Source organism: Nelumbo lutea, chromosome 1 (assembly GCF_056320005.1).
Source record: "Nelumbo lutea isolate HS-2025 chromosome 1, American lotus-T2T, whole genome shotgun sequence".
NCBI lineage: Eukaryota > Viridiplantae > Streptophyta > Magnoliopsida > Proteales > Nelumbonaceae > Nelumbo > Nelumbo lutea.
This window is the reverse complement of record NC_142684.1, coordinates 21704193-21728360: the sequence shown is the minus strand read 5'-3', so window position 1 is coordinate 21728360 and position 24168 is coordinate 21704193. Positions and strand designations below refer to the sequence as shown.

General features: G+C 34.2%; 1 protein-coding gene across 2 annotated transcripts; it reads right to left on the bottom strand.

Annotated features, from left to right (window-relative positions):
- Positions 1-39: 39 nt before the first annotated feature.
- Positions 40-22923, bottom strand: LOC148873899 (ultraviolet-B receptor UVR8-like). 2 transcript variants are annotated; one of them, XM_088962131.1, is made up of 12 exons: positions 22303-22923; positions 20436-20622; positions 19795-19941; positions 16489-16570; positions 14851-15006; positions 10475-10648; positions 8986-9057; positions 7585-7656; positions 7283-7401; positions 2693-2778; positions 2523-2596; positions 40-320 (listed from the first exon to the last, which is right to left on the bottom strand). In XM_088962131.1, the coding sequence occupies exons 1-12, from the start codon at positions 22391-22393 to the stop codon at positions 234-236; spliced, it is 1347 nt and encodes a 448-aa protein (XP_088818257.1). In that variant the 5' UTR covers positions 22394-22923; the 3' UTR covers positions 40-233. The 2 variants fall into 2 exon arrangements, with proteins under 2 accessions (XP_088818257.1, XP_088818258.1); XM_088962132.1 differs by lacking the exons at positions 2523-2596; positions 2693-2778.
- Between the last annotated feature and the right edge of the window lie 1245 nt (positions 22924-24168).

Sequence of the window (24168 nt, the reverse complement as noted above, 5' to 3'; positions counted from 1 at the left end):
ATGTTGTTACGGCAGTCAAATGTTAAATGAGACAAGGTCTGGAAATAAAGCCTCTTCAGAGATACTGAAGACCACTAGTAGATAAAGCATTTGAACAGACACAAATTTATAATGATGAATATAACAAGAACATCCAACATGATAATCTCATCAATTGGTCCAACATGTAACGAAATGCTTGAAATTGAAACCAGACTAAATGTAACTCGGGCAGCTTGGGGAAGATCAGAAATTTAGATTCGCATCCGTTTGACATCATTCTCTGGGACACTTGCATCATTACCATTTCCCTCGACTGGAACATTTGATTGGCCATGGCCCTGCAGAGAGAGAATTCAATGTAACTCACACCCGCCTAAAGGATCTACTTGTCAATGAACATTATAATACCCCAAAAAAAATTGATGAGGTATTGAATTGATACTAAAATAGATGACTGAAACAAATTCTGTAACTTCCAATTGTTTTTAAAGGAAAAAAAAAAGAAACATCTCACCATGGAGAAGTATGATCTAAAGTAAAATTTCACCATTGCAAGGATTAACCTAGAAGTGATGATTTCAAGCCCAGCCTGGAATAAAAGGGAAGCCCGATGCATGAGGCTCCCGCCAATTTGTTGTCTAGGGAGGTAGGGACGGGCAGATCTAGTCAACTCACATATGAGTTCATAGCTTATTTTCCATGATTGTCTATTGTTAAATAGATGAATGCAAAGCCTCCATTCTTATATTATTCAATTAGCAGGGACTTGTGCGATGCATGGGCTTTGTTAAACGCATGGTAAACAATAAAAAACACATAAGAGTATACAATTTTTTACATTTTAACTTTTTAAAATAATTAATAATTATTTATATTTTATGTATTACTTTTAATGATTTTTTTACATTACTTAATTTTCAGCTAGGGTTGTTCATCAAACCGATGAAACCAACCAACCCAACCCAATTTGACCCGAGTTGGTCAATTTCTAGTCTTTCTGATCAGCTTTGGTTCAACAATTTCCCAACCCGACCAGGTTGGATTAGTTTCAGTTTGGACATTTGTAAACCGACCAAAACCAAACTAACTTGGCCATATATATATATATATATATATATATATATATATATATATATATATTATGTTTAAATATATTTTTTAATAGGGAAAGTGGAAAATTTCCCATATTCCTTAGTCTAAAATATTTTATATCATAAATTTAATTTTTTTAATAATACCACTATAATTTTTAAAATTTAAATTTAATTTTTAAGTTAAATCTTTTGAACCGACCGATCAAACTAAAAATCAACCCAAACCAATAAAACCTGAGTTGGTTGGTTTTCAAGTGACTAACTCCCCACCCTAATTAGGTCGATTTGGTTGGCCAAGTAGCCTACAACTGAACCGGACCAACCCGTGAACACTCCTAATTTTGGCTAAATTAATAGTAAAATCTCTATAAATAACAATAGTTTAATCTTCAATAATTATTGAAAATTAATAGCAAAAATACACAATTATCGAAAATAAATTTACAATGAAAATACAATAGTTACAATAATCACAAAAATACAATAAATACTGAAAAGATATTAAATTAGTCAATAAATAGTGTAATCTCAAAATATAGTTTCATCTCTAATAAATATTGATCAATAAACTATAACAAAAATACATAATAACTAAAAATAAATTTATAACAAAAATACAATAAGTACTATAAATTAAATTTAAAAAGTTAAATAGCAGTAGTTTAATCTCCAATAATTATTGAAAATATATTTTATCACAAAAAACAATAAATAACTGCTGAAAATACAAAAATAATATTAATTTTAGTATACATAAATATATAATATTTATAGATTAAGGTTTTAAATTTATTATTAATAAATATTAATTTTTAAGTTATTTTCAAGAATTATTAATTGATATAAGTGAAATTACTTTACAGTATTATTTAGTTATTTAAATAATATAATTATTTAAAATTTTAAAATATTAATTATTTATTGAATTTAATAATCCATAAAATTATAATTTATACTATTATTACATAATTTCGTTATTAATTTTGTAAAATATTAAATTATTATTAATTTGAATGTTATGAATGTTAGGCTGTCAGCATTTTGGTTGAAATTAATTCTAACATTCAAGGTCCCACATTGACTAATCATGAAAATGAAGGCTTTGTATTCATCTACTTAACAACAGATAACCATGCGAAAAAAAAAAAAAAAAAAGATAACCATGCTAGATGGGCAACCATATTGTTTTATGTCATAGGCCCAAAGTCTGGCTTGGGCCCATGCAATATTTTTATACATGTGTAATATCGTACTTATATAATATAAAATGCTATAAATATTTAAATTTTTATTATTTAATGGCATAGGCCCAAAGCCCAAGCTTATATTTTAGGCCCAGGGCATGGGCCCGGGCATGGGCTATATCCCTTATCATAGTTCTAAGCGCAGCTTGGCCCATGATCACCCCTCAACCTAGATCTAAATGTGACAGGTAGGAATACTCACCACTATACTACAACGATCTGCTGTTTCATCTGGAACAAGTGCATATCTTTCTGATGGTGAAACCCACATCTTCCCTGTCATACAGAATGTAGAGTAACTCCAAGATGGCCTAAGAACAAGGTAAGAGAACTGCTACATCTGTTGGACAGGGAATGGAATGTATAAAATACCTGATAATGGCTCAACCTTTGATGATGGTAACTGTTGGCAACTAAATCCATCAACACTCAAGGCCTCTATGATCTTCGGGGTATTTCTACAGTCCTCAAAAATAAGGATATCAGGTGAAGCTGTCTATGTGAAAAAAATGAAACCTTCCAATGGGTGATTAGTCAGCCAATGGTATTTGTGTTTTAGTTATCAAATAACAAGGGCATTTTGAACTTATAACTCAACCACCTAACAGTGGTTCCTATATGTTCTATCTAAATAACATCCTAAAAATGTGGCTTTGTAAATTTCCTATTTATCATTTCAGAATTCAGATGGTTCTATAGAAAGCAATTTTGATATACATTTATATGCTGCATGGTATTTGAAATTCCACAAGAGGATATTACATACATGAGGAAGAACCAATAAGAATACCTGGACCATAATAGTCAAACAGATCAAGATAGATGTAACCTAGAAGCGCTTGTAACTTCTGTTTACTGTATTAAGTATGAATGAAATTTCCTACTAAACAGATAAGGAATGTTTTGGTACAGATTGAAAATATTGATTTGATATCTGCAACAAACATATGTCAACCTAAGAATCCGAATTCACCCAGTGATCCACTGAAGGAGCTGAAGCCATTGCATACTAAAGCTACTGATTTTAGATGCCAGAAGAACCAAGATATGACAAAAAATGCTTTTGAAATACATGATATGAGAAGGTTATGAAGAGGTTCTCTAACTCATTATATGACACTTATAAAACAGAAAAACATGCAGTACAAATTCACAGCCATGTGATAAGCTTCATATAAATGGTATAGTTGTCTCTGTGTAGACGCTGTACTGTCAGTTGCCAAATGTAGATGATGGTTGTATCTCAATTGAACCTCACTAGTCCTTGCTGAGGCAACATAGGACCAAATTCTTGCACAGGTTTAGGTAGGCAGTAGCCATAGCTCAACAGTATATCATACCTGTTTAAGATACTTTTCTTGATCCAAAGAGGTATGGACTCTGTTATGGGAGTATAATCTCTTCCCAGCAATCTTCACTGGTTACTTTTACCTGTACTTTTCTTAAAGGGATGTTGAAGAGAGGATTATTGGGCAGTTAAGTCTGCGTTTGTTAAGCATGCAAATGCACAACTGAAGCGAATCTGCACTGTGGTTTAGTTTGGCAGGTGTTCGTTGAGAATACATTTTTGTACTGAATGAAAGAATTTGTTTTGTCACCATTTTTTCACTCAAAATGGGAGATAAGTTTGCTTCCAAAAAAATGGAAGCAAAGATTACACAAAGTTGGTCAATGTAAAATAGGTTGGTCCCAGCCTCAAGACTCATGCTTGCATCTATCACAACCAAAGAAGGCATTATAATTTCTCAGTGCTGAACTGATCTGGGATTGCATCCTTCTATTTGAACAAATTTGCATTCACATCAGTGCATTCACCTTTTGCACTCTTTCCAGATGCAGCCTATGCAAAAAGTATAATGCAACCTCCTTGTAGCATCTAGGCTATACCCTCCACTATTGTGGTTTACATGACTCTGAGCAGTGTCTTGATCCATTGGATCATGGTTCTCCTTTTACTTAAGTATATGGAACGGACTTCCAAAATAATTGAAATAAATATAATTGCTTGTAGCAGTTAGGTATCGCCAAAGGTAGAAAAATATGAACTACAGGAATTAGAAATAACTGCAACTTAACAGAATGAATCAGATGAATCTACAGATCACATGATAAATATTCATCATAACCTCTGATAGTTTACGTAATCTCAAGATGCATCTGACTATCTGGTTTGAAAATTAGAATGTTTGAGCATTTCTAAGTAGTATCCTTTTTAAGAAGTAATTGATCATTACTAGAACTAAAAGAATAATACTATCAGATTGAAATAGATGTACAGGTGCAACAGTGACTTGAAAGAGGGAGAAGGATCTTGAATGTAAAAAGATGTCTATCAAGGAACCCCTGACCTTTTGCTATAGCTAAAGAAATAGAAGGGTGAAAACAATATAAATTTTAGCAAATCACTTTCTGGCACAATTAGAGTAAGGGGTTGCTACAGTAGGACAGGTTTCCCTTCAGCTTTTCTTGCATTTGTACAGATCAATTTCTGCAAGAACAGCAAAGGGGGGGGAGGGGGGGCGGCATTAGAGTGAAGACACTACCTTTTCTGGTAAGAATGGAATTGTACTACTCTATAAGAAAACGAGGCAAAGCCCTAGAAAAAAGATCACCTAATCAGAGTACTTCACAGATGCCACCATGTGGAAAAGAGGGCAAATTGAGTAAATGTTATATGCTAATCAATCCAAATTTTAGGGCTTAGCAAATAGAAACTAACAGCTAACCAATAACCAGCAAAGAAAGCAAGAGGAGAAATTAGAGAATAACCTAGAATCACTCTAGGATTTCTAGGAGTCACACTTATGCCTCTAAACATCACAAATTATAAGACAAATATTACATGACTAGAAAGACAAAAACCTGCAGCCAAACCCCAACATGAGATTAATGGAAAAGATAGATACCCTTTTGTCCAAAATACAAGAAAAATAGAAATAAAATGAAATTTAGCTGAGGGGTCCCTACACTTGCTTACTTGCTTAAACAAAAAGCATACATGAGCAGTAAGTTCAAGAGAACATTCTCAACTACAAAAATTACAGATATTAAAACCAGTGTTTTAAAAGGCGTGGGAGGCATATGCCTGGAGGCGCGGCGCTCCCAAAACGCCCTGAGGTGTATGCCAGAGGCGCTGACACCTCTGAGGTGTATGCCTCTTGCACTTTTTTCATGAGGCGTGCTAGAGGCATACGCCTCATGCGCCTCATGCACATCTGATATAAAAAGACAAAAAAAAAAGAAAAAAGAAAAAACGGAAAGGAAAGGAAAAGAAAGAGAAGAGAAAAAGAGAAAAGGAAAGGAAAGGGAAGGGAAGAAAAGATAAGGGGAAAGAAAGTGGTTTACCCCTGCCCCTTCGGCTGGGGGGCTTCGCCCCTCAGACCCCCTCCCCCTTTCCGATGCAGCCCAATTTGTTTTTTGTTTTCTTTTTTGAGTTAGGGGGGTCTTACTCCACTTCAACAATACCCCCCCTTTCAACTAATGTTAATGCATCTTTATTCTTCTTAATATAAAATATTTTTATTAAAAATAAAGAAAAAATGAGATTCTCCCTTCCTCTCCATCCTCCTCCTAACCCCCCTCCTCTTAAGGAGGTTTATGCCTCCTTGTGTTCAGGAGGCTTATGCCTCTTGCATTCTGAACTACGCCCCACGCCTCTAGGTAGTGGAATGCCTCGCGTCACGCCTCCGTGTTTTAAAACATTGATTAAAACATAGGCAATGGATACATCACATACCATCACAACTGACCCACAAGAAAGATGTGAAAAAGAACCATCTAAATGCCACATTACATAACAAAGAATACAATTCAGGTGCAAATATTGATGACAATGATATGATTTACCAATATCACTAACTCAACAAAGAACATGTCCATTAGAAGTTATGCTCGAGCAATCTAGCAACAAAACTACTAAATGGTATTATTGGATATATGGCAACTTGCAGTCCCTCCTTCCATTCTAAGATCCAATGACTTTTAGATACCACAAGTCCAGTAGTTCTTTATTTAGAATTTTTAAACTGAGCTTATTCATTACATAAGTTATTGTACAAAAAAAGGCATGACGTAGACAGGAGATTTGAAATCTAGTCAACATTGACCCAAGTCACCCAACACATAACTAGGCTTCATGCAGTAATGGCATGCATTCGATTCTTAACATCTTGCAGGATAATGAGTGGGCTTTTCAGCCAGCTTGTTCATGATTGAACAAAATCTTTACAAAACATTCATTGAGATTAAAAATAGCATGCTTTTTGGGCAACTGAAGTCCTGATTAGAACAATATTATAATTATATATGTGGAAAACTGTTTGAATTAATAAGAAATTTGAAAAAAGGAATAATTTTCTTTCACTTAAGAAAGGCCCATAGGAAAACACTCTCTATCACTACAAAATTTCACGTTCAAGTGGCTAAGATCAAGCACTTGAAACTGCTCATCATTGTGGAAGAAAAGAAGATCCCTAATGGTGAATTACCACAGACAGTTTTTATAAAAGTAGACTCTTTTAAAGCAATTTCACCAATAATGAAGGCATTTTATAGGCTATTTCATATATTGTTGTAAACCATAATTGCAACGCCTCAGTAAATATGCAGAGTTAGAAAAGAGCTATGACTCTCAACTTGTAGTTTTGTTAATAAATAGGAAACAGAAGAATAATAGTAACTTAGATATGCATAAAGGCAATCCTGTTAATTTTGTATGTAAGGACCATGTTTATAAGCAAATTATTTTGCAACAGAATGCTATAAAAGGAATAGAAAATAAATTAATGCTTGCACTGACCAGCAATTTTGCATTCATAAACAGCAACATAGGTTTGGCTTGAAATGCCAGAAACATATATGGTCATGCAGTAATCTCACAGAAGAGACCACAGATATGTGTTTGCAGAAACAGACAATCAACTGATGACTCAATATCTTAAACATTTTGAGAAATGCAATTACCGGTCAAGAGGATCTCCATGTCCAAGTTGTCCATTTGTACCCCTTCCCCAAGAGAAAAGGTTCTGTCTCTCTGTAACAGCTAGTGTGTGCCTCCATCCACAAGAGATCTGCACTACTTTCTGAAAGAAATCCCAACGAGAACTTTAAAAAACTGAATAAGGAGCATAAGGCCATACTTTACATAGAATGCAGCCCTCTAAAATGAGAGGTCAATGGAGAATCTCGTGGAGCTCTGTATTCTAGCACAATAGCCTAATTTAACCAGTTTAGGCTTTTATGGAGCCAGAAAAATGAAAAAGTACCTGATCATCTGGGAATTTAACTTGCACTGGAGAGCAGTGGTCAACATTATCACCAACACCAACCTGCCCAAACTGTTTGAAAAAAGACAATTAAAATGTTGAAAGCAAATAACCAGAGTCTATAAGGGGGGGAAGGCATAGTCAGCAAAAGAAATAGGTAAAAAGATTGTAATAGAATTATGTCAACTTTCCCATAAAGAAAAGCTTTCATCAAATCCTAAGCAACATTATTTTGAGAATAAGGTAACAGTACTGAATTTATAATAAAAGCAGGATGTGCACATGAGAAGATTTACAATTTGCAGAAAATCTATTAACAGACAGCCCCACTTAAACAAACTTATTTTTTAAGTTTTGTATTTTTTTTTTTTTGATCAGCAAGAAATTTTTTAATTAATAAAATAGCAAAAGTTACAATCAGTTACAAAAGTTATAGGTAGCAGAAAATCATTAATCTAATCTGCACCCACAAACAATCAGTTACAGTTCTACTTTTTTAACTGTAGCAGAAATTTTTTTTAACTTTTGTATTGCAAAAGGAATTATAATTATGAATCATTACAAGAAAGCACCGTCCTTTAGCCTCCAATATAGTATTCTTTTAAGAATCACTAAGAAAAAAAATCTAATTATCTCCATTAGCATCTCTATTGACATATGAAATTTCTTAAGAATTGAATGTCAAGCCACAGGTGTATGACAACAGATAGATAAAAATCTCAGAATGAAAGTTTCTTTTCAACAATTTAAGTTGACATGAACCTGAAATACATCGTATCTGAATTAAGAAAAAAAAGGCATTTCATGGAAAACTGCAATTTCAATCTCATCCGCACTATTCATGTTCCTTGTACTGATGGAAATTACAGAACTATCCTTGTCAAAGACCTAAGGGAGTATTATCACTACTCCTAAGGTTGGTGTAGTTGTGCAACTGGGGATTGTCATACTTGAACATATACATGTTTAGGACTTGTGACCTCATAATAAAGCCAAAAAATGTTTAAAAGAAATATCACATCAAGGAAAAGGGGGATAGTTTCATGATTCTGAAAGACCTTTATAGTCTTGTTTTTTTTTTCTTTTTTTGATAATTTTTCTCTATAGTCTTGTTGCACACTCAATTCAATGTTGTCCTCACCATAGATCAATGAAATATTCTAAACAACGCCCTTTCAAATAGATTTTTGAAATTAAAGTACCATTTCAATCTATCTCAACATACAAACAGTATATTAATCTCATAAATCATTTTTAAGACCAGATTATTGCTATTCCGATGCTATATTACTTTTCAAATTCACTCTCTGCCCTACATATTTATTAATAGAAATACTATGCAAAAATTTGTCACTGTAGAAAAGAGGAATAATGAAGTAGAGCAAATAAATAAGTGTGAACCTTATTCCATCCCCAGCCAAAGAGTCTTCCATCAGATGTGAGTGCCATAGTGTGTCTCCAACCACCTGATATCTGAAAAGAAGTGGTAAAAAAAGTTGACTAAAGTCTGACCAAAGAAGCAGCAACAAATATAATTCATGGAAATACAAGGTTACATTCATCTTTCTTTGGGAGATATTAAAAGGTTAATCAGTGAAAAAGAATTATATAAATTAACACACCATTATACATAGAAATTTCCATGATTAATATTAATAAAACTTGCTTAGGTTATTCAAACAGAAAAATAAAATATAAATAAATTTAGAGCACCTTATTCTTTTTACCAAATAATGGTTTTCCTTTTTCTGAAGCATGAGAACCTTCAAGAAAAAGTGTGATTGTAACATGTGATGTAAAATCTCTTAAAATGCAAAGCCTCTGCACAAGTGCAATTGTAACATGGACAATTTGGGAAGGTCAAAACATGAGAACCTTCATGAAAAAGTGCATTGGGCAAAGACTTTGGAAATGTTTTCTGCTTTCTCCATGGATCAACTGTCTAGAAGGTCGTACTAGGTAGCTTCTTCATCAACCTCTAGGGCATTGTTGCAGCCACAGTGGTTCCCTCCTAGGCCCAACCACACAAAGTTAAACTTTAAAGGTTGTGCTTTAGGAAATCCATGATTGTCAAGGATAGATGGAATGTTTAGGGACCACAATAGCACTCTATTAGCTTTATATTCAGGAACTGTTTCAAAGGTGGTGGTAGGTTGGCTCAAGAACAATCAAGGACTCTAGAAGTACAGGGCAGAAGATAGTAGGCAAAGGATTTAAATTGTATAGTTTGTTGGGTCCAAAGAGTCGGCCAATGGCATGGCCGATGCTTTAGAAAAACATGGTTTGAGCGGGGGAAGATTGTATTAGGATCAGTTGTAATGTGATTAATTGCTTGAGGGCTAGGTGTATGCCACCCTAAACATGGGTTGTTTAGCATAATTGTATATGTTCTATTCTCAATTTAATTAATAAAAGTAATTTTTTGGAAAGAAAAAGTTACATTTACCCATCAGAAAATTTTATGATTATTTCAATATTTAAATAATCAAAATATCATTTTTTTAAATAAAATTAGAAGAAAATCTTGTTTACCACAAAGGACCAAAGTGGGTCCATTAACCATTGCTCTTAATTCACCAATCTGATCTTCAATCCCATCAATAAAAGCCTCTATTAGCTACTACTTTTAACAGAAACAGTCCAGTCAAGGAAAATACAAAATCTCATTAGAAAATCCAGTCAATGATATGAAAATTTGAAGTCTCAAATGACTTGTATAGCAGATCCTAAATTTGAGTTATATTATGGCTCAATAGGATTTGGGATAATTGAAGTGTACTTGACCAAATTCCTCATCAATTCAAAAGTGCAAAACATCTTTCCATTGAAAAGTAAAGGTAAAAGAAAGTAAGAAATCATAACTAGTACAATTGGTGAAAACAAAACTGACCTGAGAAATAAAATCATCACGTAGAGATTCCAACTGGTGAGGGATGAGGTGATCCTCAAAGTCCCCATGTCCTAGCTGACCATATTTGCTCCACCCATATGTGTATATGGTCCCAGATGAGGAAACAGATATTGTGTGTCGCCATCCACATGCAACTAGAACCATGTTCTCACCCTAAAAGATTAAAATTTTTTGAAGGAGGTTTCAAACAAGCAACTTAAAAAAAAAAGAAGTATGCTACAGGAACATGGAAGTAATCAAGCATGATATTAGAAAAAGATTCCAAATTGATCATCTAAATATGAAAAACATGAGATAAGTCACCATTCCTATTTGTTTGAGTGTTTACTAGTGATCTCTGTGTATATTCCCTTGCTGCACATGATAGGTTGGAAATGGAAAAGAACCAAATAATTGAAACTACATGAATATGGAAGTATTTTATACTTAATTTCTAATAATATTTGACATGAAATATTGATAATCATAGGAAGCTTCTCCGTTGGAAGTCTACTTGTTTGTCTGTTCATACTTCATACCACAACGTGGAAAAAACTTGTTGACACAGCAACCTTATCTGAAGTTGTTACATTCAGTGTTTGGTTGAACAAATTATTGATGTTGATCTATTGACCAGTTATAGTGTAAAGGCAACAGCAACAATAAAAGCCCCTACCTCACAGTCAACCTAATGAAAATCTCTATGACTCGAGATTTTGCATAGTTGTCTCCATGGCTCTCAATACACAATAGCTTCATGGGCATAGATTATAACTTGTTTTCTGATAGTCAAAGCCTTTTCGGAAACAGCCTCTCTGTATGTGCGGGAGTAAGGCTGTGTACATCTATCCCTCCCCAGACCCCACATTGGTGGAAGCCTTGTGCACTGGGATGCCCATCAACGTATAGATTACTTGTACATCCCTATTGTAAAGTGCCTTAGTGTACATGTATAGGGGTTATGATGTAATCTTTTAGTACATACAATTAGAGTTGCAACTTGGGTGGCAGAACCAATAGAGGTGCCTACATGTATGTGCAGGGGTTGTTTTCTTTTCCTATTTTTATCAGTAACAGTTAAAGACTAATTAAAGGATATGCACAATATAAAAGAGGGAAAAACTCCAGAAGAAGTGGCAGAACCAGCCCCAGGCTAAGATATAATAGAAAGTATGCACCAATAGGGAATGGCCAATGCCTATAAAATGCCCCCTCCCCCATGTAACTGAAAGGTGGTGATGTAATGCAGATTCCAAAAACAAGTGATATCAGACAAGTGAACCTAGTATCTAGAGACCAGCACTCCAACATTAACAACTTAGAAAAGAAAAAAACTACACAGCACTTTTTTCCAACCATCCCTGAAGTTGAAAAACAAAATCAAAGAAGAACCTGCCATACATCCGTACAAACTCTTCTTATTCCCTTGCCTCTCCCTTAATCTCCCCTCCCTAATTCCTCTTCAAACATGGAATTATCAATATGCTTATCTGGCACAATATTGATATAGCACCAGCTTTATCAGCCACTTCAACAGACTCCATATTCCAACCTCAGGATTCCCTCACCCTTGGCTCAGGTACCCTCATTTCTTCCAAAGCATTCCTAACATCACATTCCCCCAACCTTACAAAATACTAAGTTGCATTAACGTTTCTACCTACGTGTACCAATACCAACTTCTCAATGATCTTCACAGTATGACCAACCATCTTTGCAATGTACATAGATTCTGGAACCTCAACTACCACCTCATTAAGTCCACTACTGCTATGAAGAGAAGCGGTAGTCTAAGATCATACTTATCCACTTATTACTCAACAGAGCATTCCATGTTACCCTGATCTCCTTCTATACACCAGAAATGTTAAACTTTCATACTGGTATGGATTTAATGGGTATTCAGTATTCACACATTCCCAACCCAAGTAAACTTCCTTCATTTTGGGATTCTTTTCACTTTTCCTTTCTTTTTTCTTATTTTTTTGTTCAGAGGGGGCAGTAAAGTGATACTTGTGTGAATATCAGAAGGAAGTATAACAATACACAATAAAACCCCGTTTACAAGTTTATAACAATCTGCTATACAATGGGACCAGACCAACATTAGCTTGACTAACTCAGGCATAATACACACACAAACTTGTATATCTAATATCTATAAATGTTACATCTAGATAGATTGGCATATATGTTTGTTACTGTGAAGATGATACAGCTGAAAGATAATTTGCATGGTATATTTGTATATTTACTTGATAGGAACTTTGCTGTTATTTCTCTCACTAAGGGGCCTATTTATAATTGTTTAGATTTTACCTTAGTGTATATATTAGAATCTTTCGGGTGTTGCTTGTTATATTGAGACACCCCACATTCTTTCTATCTTTCTCCATCATTTTGTTGCATTATAATTGTGTAAGGTTTATCCCTGTTTCAATAAGCCAAAGATCATCATTGTCAATATTTCTTATCAATCTTCTGGCTGAAACATCCAACTTTTAGTTTATGTAGTTTCTTGCAACATCTGAGGCAATTATTGCATAAACAGTAGAATACTCTTTTTACCTTTTATTATGTGATTTTCATTCATGATAACACTCATTACACAGTAATGATAACATTTTTGAAAGCCAGAGTGATGGTGAACAGGATGGACATAAACAAAGCATCAAGAGTCCATCCTTAATTGTAGAAGCACATTAAAGATTAAAGACCCATACAAGCTTCCCATGGTAATAAAGATTAAAGACCCATAAACTCCATCCTGGCTAACACACTTTAGCTAAACTGCTAGCAACAAAATTAAACTCTCCATGAATTCACTGCCAGCAACAAAATAAAATTCTCCATGAAAGTCACCATGGAACTCTTCCATACCCTTTGTCCTATCTAATGCCTTATGTGGTTATGCTTTGATGAATTCCCTTCTGTTAAAACTGATGAGAGCCCAATGCCAAATAAAAAGGTCATAAATTTATAGTTGAAATAGATTCTACCTAACCAGTTAGACACTATAAACCTAAACTATGCCTCCTTTCCTACCGGAGATAAAGCCCCTAATCTTGGAGGATCTGGCTTGCCTATGGAACTATGTCAAATCTCAGTCTCAGCTGCTCACTAATGTGAAAAGATAAAATACTGTGTAATTTGTATAATATTATCATAAGACGAGCATCATAGAACCATACTGGTATATACTTGCACTTTAATTGTCCCATAAGTGCAAAGAGGTCATTGTGCATTGTTGAACTTAATATATTTGCATTTAATATATGTATAGTTAACCAATCTGTAGGCTAAGCTTGATCTGATAGAAAATAAGAGAAACAGAAAGTTGAGGGAAAGTCCTTTACAAATTTTTGAGAAATTCCTTAAGAACTTTCCCTCAACTTTCTGTGTCCCCCTTATTTTCAATAAAATTAAATGCAACCTTATAGGATCATGTATTGGCACGTTTCCCTATTTTTCTAGGATCAGTTCAATTGGTTCTGTCAGCTAAAAGGTTCATACTGGACCACTGTATTGTCTTGTAAAGGGAATCACCAATATATTTCTTCTGATTTCTTCCTAGTCAACACCCCTAAACTTCTTTTAATCCATGACCCAAGAAGCAGCCAAAAACTTAACTTTTTCATGAATTAAGAAGCCAAATGGAAATCAAATTTCAAGAAATCTTCCTCTACTCCCATAAATTCTGGAGTAATTGTATAAATCCCTCCATAATGATTTTTATAGATCCACAATAAGATAATGCAACTTTAAAATTACTATTTTCTTTTTTTCCCCTTCCTCATTGCCCGATTCATCAATTTATTTCCCAAGGTACCATTAAGCTTATGTGGGTATTAGTTAGTAGTAATATGATGCCTGAGTTATTCATGCCAATATTGATCCCATTCTATAGCAGGTCGTTACACATGGGAAACTACTGTTCATTGTTATACTTCCTTTTGATATTAAAATAATTGGTACCGTACCATTTTAAAAAGGTAAAAAAACGTTAATTGGTCATCTATCTTTCACAACTCAACAATCTCTTCATTCTCACAGAATAAATTCATAAATTGTTCATCTTCCCAAATGTACCACCTGAAAAACAAACTGAGGTGTTTTTGCAGTAAAATTGGATAAGAAACTGATGATTAACCCCATTCCTCCCCCAAAACTAAGTTGTTTCTCAACTTTTCCTTGTTACGATATAGTTCAGTTTAACTGCTCATAATAGAAACAAATACACTCACATCAGAACTTACATAAAAGTCTTAAGAGGAGTAAGCAAAGAAATAAACTTGTTTATAAAATCTAAGATGATGATTTAAAATTTGAATAACACTGGATAAAACAAATTGATCTCACAGAGTTGTTTGACATACATCCACAGAAGTAACTTGTGCAGGTACTAATCGATCTTTCCTGTCACCTAAACCCAAGTTCCCATATCGTCCCCACCCCCAACCATAGAGCTTGCCATCTTTTGTAATTGCAGCTGTGTGTTCAGCACCAGCTGCAACCATTTTGACAGATAACCCCTGCAAAAAGAACAACTTAGACAGAGAATATAAATTTTTTATCAAAGGAGCATAAAATATATTAACACTACCGATGAAACAAACTCACATATGTGGGGTGCATTGGTAGGCCGATTTATCACACGAGCAAATTATAGCTTAACACAACATCATGTTTGCCACAAGATAATTGAAGGTCTACTTCAGGCTACTATACTTTGTTGGTTGTTACCTAATTTCTTGGAAAAGAATGAGTGCATAGGTTTAATAAGAGCAAGAAATCATATAACTTACAAGTTACTTTGGTTGAAGTCCCACTTAAATTTGTGGGTGAAGTAGAATATCCTAGGAAATTATATCATAACAACCAGGGAGCAACTAATATTGGGCTAAATGGGGAGGCATTCACTCCATTTTTAGTCACAATATCAGTTGAATATATTCATAAAAGATCTATAGAAGCAAGTGTCAACAAAATAACACTGAAGCAGATGACATATATACTCCATGTAGGGGGTAGGGAGACTGTTGCTGTGTCATGTATTGCACCAAAGGGCATTTTAGCCTTTTGTACTTATTAATTTCTTCTAAGACATGATAATAGATGTATTCTCTCCAATCTATTGGTGTCATATATTGCAATTCTACCTCCATGCATGAATTCAAGAAGTTCTAAAAACAAACTACATTCAAAATTTCATATCGACTTCAAAATTAAAGAGAATGTTGCTATTTATAAGAAAGAAAAGGCTCCCTTTACAAGAATCATTGCTTCTTAGTCAAGCAACCAAAAAAGACAAGGAAATAAAAGAACAAAACTGAGAGGACAAAAAAGTATCCCTAAGCATCTTCCTGAATATTCTGTTACAGAGTCTTCTAATACTGGGCTTCCTGCAAAGGAATCCACTCTAATTTGGGGGATCTGGCTAATAAGGGAGCCCTATGGGTATGGGCCCAAAACCAAATGGGTAAAAACTACTGTGCTGCAAAAGAGAGATAGAGAGAGGCCCAATATAAGGGATGCAAGTCAATTACCCAATTTGAAGAATTAACACTACATCAGGCCCAGGCCCTCAAGCCAGGTCCATTAAAATTTCAAAGAACATTCAACAACATTCGATTCCTAATACTAAAATATAATGAAGTACAACTACAATCACTTTTTCTGATAATAAAATAAAAAATCAATAAAAGAAAGAAAGTACTAGAGGAAGTTGATGAGATATCACCCGAGAGAAGAATAAACAGCCCCTAACTTCAAGAAGAACTCATATCCTACAAGAATCCTGACCAAAAGATCCAAGACAAACAATTGACAACACCCATCCTTGGATGCATAGAGTCAATCTAGTAGAATTTAAGAATACAAGGTGCTTAGCATGTTTCAACTAGGATTTTGTACAAATGTTGAAATTAATAATAGAACATTTCCCAACCACTAGAATAATAATTTGCCATCCAAGAAGAGAAATTGCCTTAAGTTAAAAGCATAACCTTCAATACCTGGAATTCTTGGATTTTTTGTGGCACCAATGAATCTTCAATGTGGCCAAGACCAAGTTGACCATTTTGATTCCGTCCCCAACTTCAGCAAGAATAGAAAAAAAAAATCAATATACAAGATATATCAAAAACTAAGATAGTGCACAGAAACTCAAAAAAAAAAAACCAGAAAAAATTAACTTGCAAGAAGTAAGTCATTATATTTTAAGTCCAAATAAAATTTCTAATGAAGATAAAAGATAACCTTGACAAACAGAGAGATGACCAAGTAATACAACTTTAGGACCTAACCACCGTATGTCATTGATTACCAGTATGATGAGATGGAGATATTTCTATCCAACTAACTTGCCCAAAAGACACATGCAATCAAGTCTATTACAATCCTAAAACAATGATGGAAAGAATAGGATGTCGCACACTGATACTGATGTTCTTTATTCTTTCCTTATCTTTTATTGGATAAGCTGGGATTGAACTATCCAATAATGCAACAGGATCCTGCTTATAATTTTGTATCAGAATTTCTATTACAAATAGCTTTCTTAAGAAAAATTATATTTCAATAAAGTTCTCCATAACCTGCCATGTTCATCATACAGATGAATAAAGAAAAGCAGTCACAAGGAAAAACTGTTGTAAAAGAAAAATAACTGTATTAAGAATAGCCATAAAAATATTACTTCTTTAAGCAAGAAAATTCTCCTATAACCTGAGGAAAAATGTCCAGCATCACTCCAAGTTATACATCTTTTTGCATCAATATCAGAATATATCAACTTCTACATGGAATTTTGTGACCATTTACAATGAAATAATTTTTCACAGTTATAATTATAAATAAAATTAAAATCATGCAATTTTTTACACAATGAAGGAAATTTTGATGCAAGCCCTATTTAATGTTTGAGAGTCAAAAAGATGGAAACTCCTTTCATCTGAACTTTCCATGGACAGCTAGTTTCCCCAGTCAGAATCAACAATACTTCATTAAAATTATATGAGATATATGTTTTAAGGCCAGCTGTTTTCTCTCTTTGAACTTACTGTTAAAATGTTGTTTACCTTTTCAATTCCTTTAATTGAATTTGAGTGGGAAATTGTATGGCTCAAAACCCAAAAAAAATATATAAAAGAAGAAAACAGTTCAGTTCTGAGAGCAGCCAATTCGTGCAAAAAAATTCCAGAGACCAGGTCCTTATCCAGTTCACCCCTCCCAATACCCTCGAAAACTGTGGCCAGCAGTGAGTAATGGCCATTTTTCATTTGAAAGAGGTGCTGATTTAGGCATACCCCAGGTGAAAAAACAAAAGGTACTCTAGTTTATAATTAAAAAGTCAATACAAAGGGTTATTTACCATAAGAACTTTTTTTTTTGTAATTAATTAGGGAACTGCCTGTTTATCGAAATTGGGATATGCCCACTGCCCTTCAAATAAATTTGTTATTTAAATTTATCTTGGGATCAGTGAGTTGCAACTTGTTCTTCTAGTTTCAAACGATTTAAAAGAGTATGTGACAAAGCTTCTGAAATGATAATAAGGCATTTTCTAGAAAAAAAAAATCACCAAACATATCACATAATTCTGATGCAACCTGGGCAAGTGAACGTTATGAATAGAAAATTTGTTACTGCACTTGTGCTAGTTGCAGCTATTTGCATAGTTACTATCAAACATTTACTGCTTGGCAGCGGGTTCTAGATAGAAAAAAAAAAAAGAATCTTCTTTTTTTCTACAGTTTCTCTTTCTCATGGGCACACATTACATAGAAAAAGGGCTCTGCTTCTTTTTCTTTTTCCCTTTTCTTAATTCTCTCTCTTAGAAACTTTTTATTAATATAAAATTATAGCCAATCTTCAGTTGTTAATAATTTGACATGCAATTGCTCTATTAAATACTTATTATGTTATAGTTTTGTGTTTGAAATATTAAAATTAATTGGTTTAAAATGCTATTGTCTTTTAGATATGACAATTTGCTGTGTTGTGAGAGGAAAATCAATTTTATTAGTGAAGAACATTATTATTTTTACAATTTATGTGCATGCTAATTGGTATATAAAAATAGGAAATTAACCTAATATTTAGGTTTTTTCTCTGTAAAATTCTATCTCCTAAACAACTAAGCACTTCACTATGTTACATGGATACCATTTTGGAATTTGGCATACTTACAAGATGTAGGACCAAGAATTCCTAAAAAAGTAGGATTCAGTAGCTTGGCACATATACTTTGGATTTTATTTTTTTTACTATAAATTTTTATGGTATGTACATAATGAAATAATTGTTGAAAAAGAAGATAAGTTAAATATAGAATCAATGCACACAACACTACATAAATAAAATAATGTATAATTGATATATTAAATTGTCAAATATTACAAATTCATGATTCATAACTAAATTTTACCCTAAGGTGGAGTATGGATTGGGGGAAGATGTAGGAAGAAGGGCAGAGTCCACGGTTCAGTGGATAATGGAATTATTAAACCCCTAGTCATTCCCTTATCGATTGAAGCAACAGAAAAATCAATTAAGAAAGCACTACCTCCATATTCCGTGTGAGTTGCTCTTCAGATAAGAATAGCACACATGGAAAGTCGCAGATTTTGGATGCTTTTATGTTCTGCTTTTCTGCTTCTGCCCTAATGCGAAAGCAGCCAATTTGAGATCCTTTACTACATATTTGACAAAGAGAAATTCCCCTCAAGTTCATGTTGATGTTCTGCACATGTCTAACACCAGTACAGTGTTGATTTTGGTATCCCATGTAATATGGCAAAAAACATCAGGAAAGCTCCAATACATGTTGGAGAATAGGGCTATGGGCTCAAGGACTAGGGATAGTGAACACATGGTAAATCAAAAAGATCCCCTATTGATGGATTTTCTGGACTGGCCACATCATTTCTCAAAAAAAAAAAAAGAAAAAAGAAAAAAAAAACATCAATCAAAACCTTCCACATCAACCCCTAAACATTAGATAGACCATGTCAAAAAAATTGGAAAAAAAAGAAAAGGAAAAGACAAATTGCCTTCTTGATTTATATTACATCTTTACATGAAAAACGTACTAATTACTTGGTGATACAAGAACTAATTAGTACAAACAATAAAACGCTATTGAAGGATACTGACTTGATATAGGTCCATAGGAACCAAGAAGAAAAGGAGAACAATTTGGGCTGATCCACCTTACTAGATGCATCAAACCCAAACCTGTAATACTTACATCAGCAGGTGGATCTAGCATAGATAAGCAAAAATACACACACACACACACACACACACAGACTACCAACCTTTGCACTTCCCCATCCATAGTCACTGCCAAGCAATGGCTATCTCCGCAAGCAATTTGTTTTATCCTAATACCATGTAATGCTTTGATTGATTGAGGAGTGAACAAGTCACTGGAGTTACCATGACCCAATCGTCCAAAATCACCCCTGTAGATACAAAACATCCAACACTATCAACTTAGCATGAAAATAAATGCAACTCAGAATAACTTCAGGAAAAAAAAAAGAAAGCAAAAGAAAAAACAAAAACAGATTGCATACACTAACTTTAACTAACGTATAATAACCAGATAAATGAATGAATGACATATAGTTGGCAGGTGCCAGGAGCAAGGATAACACAAGTTGTGTCAGAACATCAAGGAACGGTACATCATGTATACACCTGACTCTGTTTATAAGATTTCATTTATATTCTAAAATAGAATAGTTTTGCAAATGCAACCTTATGCAGAATTTTCTTAGTTAAAACTTATCGATAACAAGTTCTATTAACAGAAATAAAACAATGCTTACGATAAGTATTATTGGATAATTTGCAATGAAGGAAAATAGATTATTGCATAACCCTCTTAAAAGGAAAAAAAAAAAAAAGAAACACTTAACAACATAATTTTATGCTTAGGGAGCAAGCAACACACCATCCCCAACTATACACTTGAGATTGGGATTCAGAATATGCAATTGTATGATCAGCTCCACAAATAACAGAAACAATGTCATGACCATCAAGTGCACTCATTTGGGTAGGAGAGAGTCGATCTTCAGCATCTCCATGGCCCAACTGTCCATCCTCTCCTCGTCCCCAGGAGCAAACAACATTGCCAGCTGTAGTACATTTAGAAATCACATTCTTAAATATAAAGAATAACAATAAGCCATTTAAGTACAAATTCTTTAAGTTAAATATCTAGTTAAAACTGCAGGGATTATAATTTGCATGTCATAAATGATAATAGAAGGATCCATAAAGTTAATATATCTCTAGACAAAAAAACTACATTTACCACCACGAAGAACTTCCAACTTCAACAATCAGTACACAAGAAAATAGAACTCTCAAATTTAAAATTTCGGAATAGAACAAAAAACTTAAAAAAAAAAATAAAGAAAGATTCACATATCAACAGTTCAGTGGAAAATTCATCTTCACCAAAGAAGCTACTTTCTTTTTATTGATGTATGGTTCCTTCATAATTCAGAGTGCCTCATCTCTTAACTATTTTCTTGTCTTCATGTTCTGTGAAATTTTTGGAGTGGCTAAAACTTATAATGTTTTAGACAACTACATTTACCACCACGAAGAACTTCCAACTTTAACAATCAGTACACAAGAAAATAGAACTCTCAAATTTAAAATTTCGGAATAGAACAAAAAAATAAAAAATAAAAAAAGAAAGATTCACATATCAACAGTTCAGTGGAAAATTCATCTTCACCAAAGAAGATGCTTTCTTTTTATTGATGTATGGTTCCTTCATAATTCAGAGTGCCTCATCTCTTAACTATTTTCTTGTCTTCATATTCTGTGAAATTTTTGGAGTGGCTAAAACTTATAATGTTTTAGAAAACTACATTTACCACCACGAAGAACTTCCAACTTTAACAATCAGTACACAAGAAAATAGAACTCTCAAATTTAAAATTTCGGAATAGAACAAAAAAATTAAAAAAATAATAAATAAAGAAAGATTCACATATCAACAGTTCAGTGGAAAATTCATCTTCACCAAAGAAGCTACTTTCTTTTTATTGATGTATGGTTCCTTCATAATTCAGAGTGCCTCATCTCTTAACTATTTTCTTGTCTTCATGTTCTGTGAAATTTTTGGAGTGGCTAAAACTTATAATGTTTTAGAAAATTGCTAATATTGATTTCTGGAAGAGAATTTGATACACAGAGAGAGAGAGAGAGAGAGAGAGAGAGAGAGAGAGAGAGACTTTTGTTTAAGGGGTCAGCTAAGTCATTTCATTAGTGATGCAAATGGATATCTTGCTTCAGGTATACATGGACCCTTGAATTCCCAGCTCATAATGTAAGTATTTTTCCACTTAACTAAGTCCATAATTGATGAATGCTCATAACTGACTTCATCAATTATGAACCACTAACATCAACTAATTAAACCAGCAAACATTTTGGCAATTCCAAGAAGTCAGCAGATTTCATCCCTAAATGGCAGATGGACTAGCACTTAACCCGATTCCTATTTTCCATAAACACTAAATTCGAATCATCCATTGCGGTTTACCATTGCATTCAGATGCAAGTTCATCATTTTCACCCATTCACTTCACAGTTTCAACATTGAAATCATTTCCGTTTTCTCGTAGTAACTGAAAAACAATCCCTCTTCAGGTGACGGCATTGTGGGTTCCATTGAAATGCCATGAAAACTCTAAAATGAAATGATCTCATTTCAGGTGGCATCCAAACATGACACAAAAGAACCAATCCACCTTAAAACAACAAACAAGTCCGGGCTATAAAAAACAGTTCAAACTTACTAAGAAGAGCAACAGAGTGACTAGCCCCAGCCGAGATGAGAACGACTTGACGAGCCGTCCCAGTGGCTTCACTGTTTGCTTCCTCCGCCATTTTTTTTCACTCTTTCACTTCTGCAAAAATCTCAATTCCCTCTCTCTCCTGTCCCGTTTGCAGAGCAGATAAATGCAGAGGAACCCAGAAAGCTAAAACCAAAACTCTCTCCAAAGAGAGCAGTAGGAGCGTCAGAAACCCGGAATTGGTGCTGTATCTCCCGCAGAAAAGATATAAAGAAGAGATCAGATATTTAAATGATTTTCTAGAGAAAGGACAAGTGCAGGTGGACAAAGAAGACAATAATTGCGGGAAATTTGGGGGTGGGAAGTGGGAACTGAGCAACTCCGGAAACCGCCTCCTCTGGTTCGTGGTGGAGAAGCGTTGCATATTCATTGTGCGAGAACCCAACGTCAACGTGGGCCAACGATACGGCTCCCTGCCCCTTGCAAACTCTCCACCACCACCACACATTTCCATCTCCTCTTTTTCCAAATCGAAGACCATTTTTACATACTTTGTATCTCCCCCATCAGCCATCTCTTTCTCTTTATGCCCACCTGATTCATGCTTGGCTCCATGGGTCAGTCATTGTTGTGGGTGTTTGTCTGATCGAGTCTAATGTGTAGTGCGTAGTTGACTAATAACCCAGCACCGTGCAGTGTGTGCACCGGGGTTGGGTCCGTTGGGATGGTGTTCTCTGACTTTGAGCAAGATATGGACCGGACGGGTGGCCACGAGACGAGCCGAGTTCAAGTCTGATAAAACTCAGACTAATAAAATTCGATTTTCAGTTTGCAAATCGAGTCGAGTTCGAGCCTAATAAAATTCAGTTTATAAAACTTGGGAGATTAATCGAAGCTAGTATGATAAATAAATAATTTTTTATTATATATACATATATATAATAATTTTTATTATATATAATTCTTTTTTATGTATAATAGTAAAAGAAATTTATAATTATTATTTTTTATATGTAAAATAAAAATAATCTTTTATATATATAATAATAAATAATTTTAATAAATCTTAATTTTTGTATATAAAATAAAAAATATATTTTTTTTTATATGTATAATTTTTACTTTCTAGAAAAAGCTTGGCTTGGAGTCGAATTTGAACTTGCAAGCTTTTAAACTAAGTCAAACTCGAACTCAAGATCAAGTTTCTAGCTCAAATCAAATTTAAGCTTAACACTATTTCAACAAACCGAGCTCGAATAGCCAAATAATCGACTCGGCTTCACTCGAATCCACCCATTAACCTACCTTGGGTCAACTTTAGCCCAGTTCAGAATCAGTTAAGGGCTGAACATGGTAAAAGTTCAATGGTTTTATACAGCTCCCCTTGTAGTTATAGTACAAGTTCCAGCCGTACTTGGCCCCAGAATTAAAGTCTAACAATAAGTTAGCTTTTGAATATAAACCCGGAATTGGGCAAGTTGGTGGCCTGGCTTGCACATGGGTCTCAAGGCAAGTACACTGTCAACCCAAACCTAGCCTAGCTCTAGTCATGGGTTAAACATTTTGGCATGGGTTTGATTTAATCTGAACATGAACCCGTTTCATTCAGACTAAATAAAATGGGATACCAAATTCAAGCCACATAAGTGGACTGGATTTGATTCAATCGGGTGCGGTCAAATGTGAGTCTATTACAAATGGATCTGGCCCAATCCAGTCCAATGAATCTTTTGGACCATTTTGGACCGGTCCAGAAACTATCCAATCTGTTAAAATTCCTGTTAATTTAGATTGATTTCAATCCAAACCTGACCCATTGACACTTGTGTCCTTATCTTTTATCAATGGACTAGATATTAGATCAATCCA

What these genes read in the sequence shown, in the direction of transcription:
- LOC148873899 (XM_088962131.1), bottom strand. Translation starts at nt 22,393, where the DNA reads ATGGCGGAGGAAGCAAACAGTGAAGCCACTGGGACGGCTCGTCAAGTC. An exon ending in CACAAGTTACTTCTGTGGAT is followed by an intron (nt 10,649 to 14,850) that starts GTATGTCAAACA and finishes TTAATCTTTTAG; the next exon opens with GGTGAGAACATGGTTCTAGT. An exon ending in CAGATCGTTGTAGTATAGTG is followed by an intron (nt 321 to 2,522) that starts GTGAGTATTCCT and finishes CTCTCTCTGCAG; the next exon opens with GGCCATGGCCAATCAAATGT.